We start from the raw sequence: 8,378 nt of genomic DNA, 5'->3' as shown, positions 1-8,378 counted from the left end.
TAGGACAAGCAGGGCTCTGTACACTGAGGACAAGCAGGGCTCTGTACACTGAGGACAAGCAGGGCTCTATACACTGAGGACAAGCAGGGCTCTGTACACTGAAGACAAGCAGGGCTCTATACACTGAGGACAAGCAAGGCTCTGTACACTGAGGAAAAGCAGGGCTCTGCACACTGAAGACAAGCAGGGCTCTATACACTGAGGACAAGCAGGGCTCTGTACACTGAGGACAAGCAGGAAATTTTTTAACCAATGTATATTACAAATATACATACAATGTTATTATCTACATTATATAAAATGTTATTGCTAATGACAGTACACTTTAACTCTTTGTTACACAACAGATAAAACATATTGGGGGACATTTATCATTATTGGCTTTGGTAACCAAGTTCTGAAGGCATTCTTTTGGTTTTAGCTTTTTTTTATGTGCTACATATTTATCATACTAACACAGAGGGTTGATAAATATGGAACAAAGCAAACTTTTGTGAGACTTTTTTGCGACTTTTTTAATTTGCTCATGTACGAAAGTTTTGTACTCCAGGTCAGACTTTTTGTAAGGGGGGTTTGCAACTTTTTTTTGTCTACGTGGGACTCACACATGATAAATACGTGACCACTGCAAAGTGAAAACTGAAATTACCTTAGATAGGGCTGTTTCTAACTTTTTGCTTACCCACAAGAGCATAGGCGCACGTGCGACTTTTTATGAGCCTGGAGTAAGCAAAAGAAAAAAAACAGGCTATAAATACCTTGATAAATGTCCCCTAAAAAAAAAAATGTGTTCTATCTTTATTTTTCTTTCCTCTATCAACACTCTATTTTTATTTAATAAAAGGATGACCCCCAATTGCACCTGAGGCTACAACAACCCACCTGGATCTTTCCAATGCCCCCCAGGGGGCACTATTGCCTTTCTCAACCAACCTGATCATCATCATCCCATTGGTACCACCTGACTCTTCAAATGATTCTAAGGCTGTGTTCACACATTGTGGATCATTAAGCAAATCATTAAAATTGTAGTAAAGCGTGCAATTTTTTTTCACCACAATATGGGTAATTCATGACAAAAGTGCGTGTCATTGTTTAGCTGCGGTACCGTTAATTAGCCGCAGTGTGTGAAAACAGCCAAAATGTTTACACATAATTTTACCACTCCCAAATATGTGATATTGGATCATATTTTTGACTCATTTGTTTGACCTAGTTCTCTATCTACCTTTAGGGCTGCAGTAGTTTTAGGTCAAATTTATGCAGAAATATAGAAAATTTCACGTACCACTGTAAGTTGGTTTTATCTATAAGATAGCTTCTCCGTTATGTGGGTATGTACATACAATGATACAAAAAAAACACCACAACAAAAGTAAAGTCAACTCGTAAATCTTTATGTTTTTTGCATGTAGAATATTTCAAAATAATATAGAGTAGGATGTTTGTTTAAAATGTAGCAATAATGGTTGTACATCACATTCCTGGAAAACAAAGCATAACTGTAAAAATAAATGTATTAAGAACTTTTGTATTTTTTACTGTCAACAATCTGTTGACAGTATATCTAATGCTGTTTCCACGGTATATTTCCATAACAAGAGGATGGGGATTGTAAACTGCATTAAAGGGGTATTCCAGGCAAAAACTTTTTTTTTATATATCAACTGTCTCTGTAAAATTAAACAGATTTGTAAATTACTTCTATTAACTTTTAACTTTAACTTTCCGGAGCCAGTTGATATATATATATATATATATATATATATATATATATATATATATATATATATATAAAAAGTTTTTGCCTGGAATACCCCTTTAAAATAGCACTTTGAAGGCTAACCCTTCATAGACATCTTATAAATAGTTAAATTGCATACAATAAAAGGGATTGTTATGATTATTTTTGTATGTAAATTTGGATATAACTTTTAATGTACAACCAGGCATCAGGGAGCTGTAGTGAGTCTACCGGATGAAGTGCTAATCAGCACGAAACCCTGGTGTTTGCCTCTGAGCTCCGCCTACTCTTTGCACCTTCCTCTTCCGTTGCACCTCCTTAGACACAGCGATGGACATGGTGAGTGCGGGATTTCCTATCTGGATTTAGTTATTGTTTATATAATAAGACTGTATGTATAATATTAGTGAAATCTTACAAGAAAGATGCCCAAGCTGACTGCTATTAAAAACAAAGCTAGACACATCTTTCATGTCTCACCCCCCCAGAAGAGGACACCAGCTAGAGGCAGTGAGGACCGTGGAAGGTATGTACAGCTTTCTGGGTCTTTTTTTTAAATTTTTTATATAGCAAACTGCCTGGGTATCTTTCTAAAAAATAAACCCCTTTCAGCCGAAAACCCCTTTAAGGGTAGGGTTACACGTAGCGCATCTGCAGTGTATTTGATGCTGCGGATGCACTACTGCCCATCCCTAGAGTGTGCCTCCAACTGTGCCCATGTGTCCTGCTCGCAGCAGCAATCCGCCGTAAAGGGAGCTGCGCAGCTCTCCAGACATTGCAGCCACTCCCCTGCTCCTTGAGTTAGGCTGGGAGTGTCCGCGATGTCTGCAGTACACTGCAGATGAGTGCACGCGACCCGTAGCTCCCTTCCTGTATGCTCATAGCAGGGGATTGCTGCTGCGGACAAGACACACAGGCACAGCTGGAGGCACACTGTCGGGATGGATGGGCTACGTGTGACCCTACCCTAAAGAGGTTTCACTGTAGTTTGCTGCTTATAGGGGTTATCCACCTTAAGGTGATTTTAGTACATACCTGCCAGACATTAATGGACATGCTTAGGAAGGATCTGCGCTTATCTTGGGGCTAAATGGCTATGTTGTGACATTACTTAACAGTGTGGCTAGCTTTTTGTGAACTGGCATTTCCTTTTTCAGTTTTTCTTTTTTGCCTACAAATCCCATAATTCCATTTTCCTCCCTCCCACACATCAGCCACCCCACCCATTGAAACATAAGTGAGCTGCAGCCATTCAAAAGACCTGTGGTTTTCAATCATGGTGCCTACAGCTGTTGCATTAATTGCGGATTGATCTCTCTCCCACCAAGTGATCCCTCCACCCATTGAAGCAGACAGGCTCCCTGTCATCAGCTGACTAGTGAGTCAGGTCTCGGCCGCATTGCAACCTGGGAAACAGTCATTTTGTATGCTGTTAAACATAAACATTGAGGTGAAAATCCCAGAAGAATTGTGAGAAAACCATCACACACAGGTACAGACACTATATTATGAACTACACTAACTTTACAGCCCCTGTAGCATAGTCAAATAAAAAACATTCCCGGAATACCCCTTTAAGCCCTGTATCTAAGTGCCTTGGTCAAGCAAGAACGGCTTGTGATGCTGCCCCTTATTTAATAAGTATTTATTGATATTATGGGTGTACAGGTAAGCCAAGGATAAAGCAATTTTTTCTCAAGATAAGATGTTCTGCATATTTTCGGTTTATAAAAGAACCTTTATCATAAGACTAACCTATGGACACACAACATGGAGACAATGGAGAAAGTTACACCAGTATACCATGTGAAGGCAATGATGGCTATAGACATAGTAGAAGTCAATGAACTTTGTAGAGACATATAGACAATATTATGTGCATACCAGTGCACACTGTCTTTGGCTGAAAATATCTTTTTATAGACTATTATCAATATGTACATTAAATTATAATCTATCGTGTACCATGTAATCCAGAAGTGCCCGGGGCTGCATAGTACTACAGTTACTTAGTATAAATGAAGAGATGGATTCAGACATTCTTGTTGCTTTGGAGTAAAGGTAAAATAACTACAATAAATAATTACATTATTTTATTTGCTATAAAGTTGATAACATATCAGTAGGATTTTTTTCAAGGTTGGGAACTAGGGGGTTAACTTGAAGCTCCTAAGGCCCATTGCAAAATCTGAAACAGAGTTTCTCTCTATGATATGCAGTGGGACCTTTTGGGTTAAATGGGGTACTCCGGCCCTAATACATCTAATCCCCTATCCAGAGGCCGTCACGCCCCCTCTCATAGACTTGCATTGAGGTCACACGGGGCGGAGTCGTGACGTCACACGGGGCAGAGTCATGATGTCACGATACTCTGGCCTCGTGGTCGTCACGCTACACACTCTGAGCCTCCAGCACTTCAGAGAGCTCACAAAGGTGGGTGCGCAATGACAGATTGTGGGGGTCCCCAGCGGCAGGACCCTGCAATCATACATCTTATCCCCTATCCTTTGGATTGGGGATAAGAGGTATTAGGGCTGGAGTACCCCTTTAAAGTTGTGACTTTGGGATTTGGATGAATCTCACAAATGTAAACCTATCCTGTGAAACTACTGCAAACACCTAAAGATGAATATTTATACATAGCAGAATGTCTGTAGGTCATATAGAAATGTTAATACCTTTAGTTGCATTGTGAGAGCCATTGGTGCCTGGTTGTGTTAGACAGTCACCTCCGGTTGTTTAAAACTGCAGTAAATTCTCCATCTTGTATTATGTTCTATTTAGCTTATACTGCTCTTAGTTACCGTATATCCATATATTTCAAATTTATAAAACAATGTAAAATTGCATTTATTTTAAATAAATATGTAAGAATGGAATTTATAGAAATAGCTCTGTGTAGAAAATCAACACACAATGCTTATGTCTCTAATAAACAGCAGGTTCTCCTATAAGGAGAATATAAAGAGTCATTGTATAGTAGACTGTTCAGTCTCAAAGATTACACATTGAGAATCCTCCACCTCCAAGTGATCGTAAAGAATAGCAATAATCAACATAAGGCCCAGATGAGATAGGATGCACAGTGGACTTGGTTGTTGTATGGAATGACGGCATCCCAATGGTTTCATCATAGCCGATCTTCAATACTAGGTCACAGCAGTCTTGTGAACCTCGTCTTCTCTCTTCTTCTCCATGAGAGTTACAAGTGGACACACAAATGTTTCCCAAAACATTCATGGTTAAGATCCATCTCACAAAAGAGATGTGAGATGCATATTTTTTGAGGCATCGGCTCTTGTAAGGTTTGCCCTTTTATCACGTCATTCTGATGATCGTTTCCTCAAGAGACTTTTTATGAAGAAAGCCAAGCTTAAGAGAAGGGTGTTGGGCAATGGCATCCTCCGTCCATACCAGTGAGGTGGATAAACTTTTACGCTCGTTCTTGAAGATTGATCTTCTCCGTTGTCTGTGTAGCAGCTGTTTAAGTTTTTCTTTAAAGAAACTGGTAGTTAGGGTGTACAGGATGGGGTTTAAGGCACTGTTTATGGGGAGAATGAATATGACAATCCATGAGGTCACAGTGCCTATAAAGAAAAGAAAACAAGAACAGAAGGTTGAGGACAGATTTGCTATATGGCAGGATAAGAACATAATGAATGTTTCATTTTTTTTGCTATACTGTATAGCGGAATAGAAGCCAAGCAACATACAGTATGTCCCCATAAATCCTGGAGGACCTTGACTGCTTGTAGCACTAATTCCATTTAAAAAAATAGAATTTTGCATTCCATTCACTAGGTGTACTTTTTCTTTATTGGAAGATGATCCATCTGTTCCCTGACATTTATTTTAATAGTTTAAACAAAATTAGACAACATTCATTTTAAAGCTGCATCTAACGCCTTATGTTCAATTTTAAAATAGGTTAAGTTTTTCAATGTTAATTCTTATTCATCAATAAAAAAAAATTCTACTTTAAATTTGCTATTAAAGGGGTAATCTGCCCCTAGACATCTTATCCCCTATCCAAAGGATAGAGGATAAGATGTCTGATCATGGGGGTCCCGCCACTGGTGACCCCCACGATCTACCTGCTGCACCTGGTGTTCATTTAGAGCATCGGGAGCAGCGCCGGAGACTCGTGACGTCACGGCCATGCCCCGCTCCTGACATAATGGCCAAGCCCCTCAATACAAGTCTATTGGAGGGGGCGGGATAGCCATCATGCCCCCTCCCATAGACTTGCATTTAGGGGGCGTGGCCGTGATGTTCTGAGTGGCCGCGACATCATCGCCAGTCATCCGGCATGGAGCAAAGTTCGCTCTGTACACCAGATGTCTGGGGTGCTGCAGCGACCCCCGCGATCAGACATCTTATCCCCTATCCTTTGGATAGGGGATAAGATGTCTAGGGGTGGAGTACCCCTTTAAAGGCATTTTACAAAAAAAACAACACAAAACTATTACAGTGGTTTATGCCAGACAAGCTTGTGGAGCACATTATTTGCCTCAGTGATCATGAGATGTGGGGCCCTAATGCAAAATCAGTAACAGGGCCCCAATAATAATGCCCTTTTTATAGTACAGATCCCCATACATAGATAAGATAGACCTAATGGGCCCCTTCAAGCTCATGGGCCAGGTACAAATGCACGTTCTTGACTCCCTATAGGTTCCTCCCTGTATTTAGTACACAAACATTTTTGTGCAAACCGAGGTTTATATTTCCAGAACTTACCAGGAATTTCTACACGAAACAGAGAGAGGATTTTGAGGAGAAAAACTGGAATCCAGCATACAGCATCTGAAAAAACTATGAAAAAAAATCTGTTGGCAACAGCGACATCCATGTGGATATGACTCTTGATTTCTGACGTGTGAAGAGCCGTCTTCTGTATTGAGCAGAACATACTGACATAAGAAAACACGATAATGATGAAAGCCACAAGGTTCACACCTGTTGGTGGATTGAAAAATATATGAGGACAACATGAAAGCTTAAAACAATGATCATAATTCCACATGAACACATGCAGCCACTAAAAAGACTAAAGACATGATCCACAAATATACAATACCTACAATAAATGGCCAGGTGTATAAGTTGAAGCTCTGTGATGAGTATTGCAGTATAAGGTCGATCACAGTGAATTATTTCCTGCTATGGTCAGAACAGTGCCCACCTGTTAAGTCAGAGAAACTTCACTTGGAAACGCTTCTTAAAGTGTTGTGTCACAGTTTACCAAAGAGGTGAGTGGAGTGGAGTTCTACAGTCTCTTTTGCCACAGTTCCTCTAGTACTAACTCTAGTTTGGTTAGCTTAAAGGGGTACTCCAGTGGAAAACATTTTTTTTTTTAATCAACTGGTGCCAGAAAGTTATACAGATTTATAAATTACTTCTATTTAAAAATCTTATTTCAGTATTTATTAGCTGCTGTATACTCCACAGGAAGTTCTTTTATTTTTGAATTTCTTTTCTATCTGACCACAGTGCTCTCTGCTGACACCTCTGTCTGTCTCAGGAACTGTCCGGAGCAGCATAGGTTTGCTATGGGGATTTGCTCCTGCTCTGGACAGTTCCTGACACGGACAGAGGTGTCAACAGAAAGCACTGTGGTTAGACAGAAAGGAAATTCAAAAAGAAAAGAACTTCCTGTGGAGCATACAGCAGCTGATATGTACTGGAAGGGTTACGATTTTTAAATAGAAGTGATTAACAAATCTGTATAACTTTCTGACACCAGTTGATTTAAAAAAAAATTGTTTTCCACTTGAGTTACCCTTTAAAGCGTAACCGTCAGATCCAACAATTTTTTTTTTTAATTTTTAAATATATCACTCAGTACCTCATCCTGACCATGTACATCAAATTTTTATGTGTCTAGCACCTTTATTCATTTTTTTATTACACTTTTAATTTAGCTCACTAGTCTGAATTCCTCTCAAAGGGAGGGGGCGTGGCCTCACTGTGCAGGTCTCCGCCCCCCTCCCTCAGTATGCTGTCTGCTCACAACTCCCCTAACATTAGCAAAACTACAACTTCCAGCTTGTCCTCATTGACAGTAGCGGGACACAAGCTGACAGTGGGAGGATTTTTCCTCGAGCTGTGAGCCCTGCACTCACAGCTGTCAATCAAGGTAGTGTGTCCATGACATAGGTAATGATGCATGGACACAGCAGGACTGGTATGTGTCATAGCAGGTGGGGGGGGGAAGGTATGAAATACTGAAAATTTTCTAATGAAAGCAATTGCAAAACCTATTGGTTTTGCATGCTTTACAACATATCAAACGTTTTTGTTTCTGACAGTGCCCATTTAACTATTAAAGGGGTACTTCACTGGCCAACGTTCAGAACATTTAGTCCCGAACGCGGCATGGCCGACCCCCGCAGAGCGCACACAGCTTTCGGAACTAAATGTTCCGAATGCTGGCCAGTGGAGTACCCCTTTAAGGACATTGAGAGAGTTGTTTACACCTGTCTATACCTGCATTAGACATATGCAAGTTCAGGTACGACAGCACCAAGCTGTACTGAACTGTGTCAGGAGGTAATTAAAGTGAAAGTTGTCTCATTCCTATTCTGTGCCTAAGGAAACAGCTACATTGAAAAAGAACATTTTTGGGTTCACA

At 40.2% G+C, this 8,378-nt stretch overlaps 1 protein-coding gene across 5 annotated transcripts in view; it reads right to left on the bottom strand.

The window, feature by feature from the left end:
- Positions 1-1,814: 1,814 nt before the first annotated feature.
- The window catches only part of RXFP2 (relaxin family peptide receptor 2), a 430,781-nt gene continuing 424,217 nt past the window's right edge, over positions 1,815-8,378 (bottom strand). For 4 of the 5 annotated variants that reach the window (XM_056561880.1, XM_056561881.1, XM_056561883.1 and 1 more), the window contains 2 exons: positions 6,485-6,703; positions 1,815-5,331 (listed from right to left, as the gene is read on the bottom strand). In XM_056561880.1, coding sequence (XP_056417855.1) covers positions 5,063-5,331; positions 6,485-6,703 — 488 coding nt within the window. In that variant the 3' untranslated portion in view covers positions 1,815-5,062. The remainder of the gene's footprint in view (positions 5,332-6,484; positions 6,704-8,378) is intronic. The other variant, XM_056561884.1, reaches the window with a different exon arrangement.

This window comes from Hyla sarda, chromosome 2 (genome assembly GCF_029499605.1).
Source record: "Hyla sarda isolate aHylSar1 chromosome 2, aHylSar1.hap1, whole genome shotgun sequence".
Taxonomy (NCBI): Eukaryota; Metazoa; Chordata; class Amphibia; order Anura; family Hylidae; genus Hyla; species Hyla sarda.
Note: the sequence above shows the minus strand (reverse complement) of the source record. Positions and strands in the feature narration are given on the sequence as shown.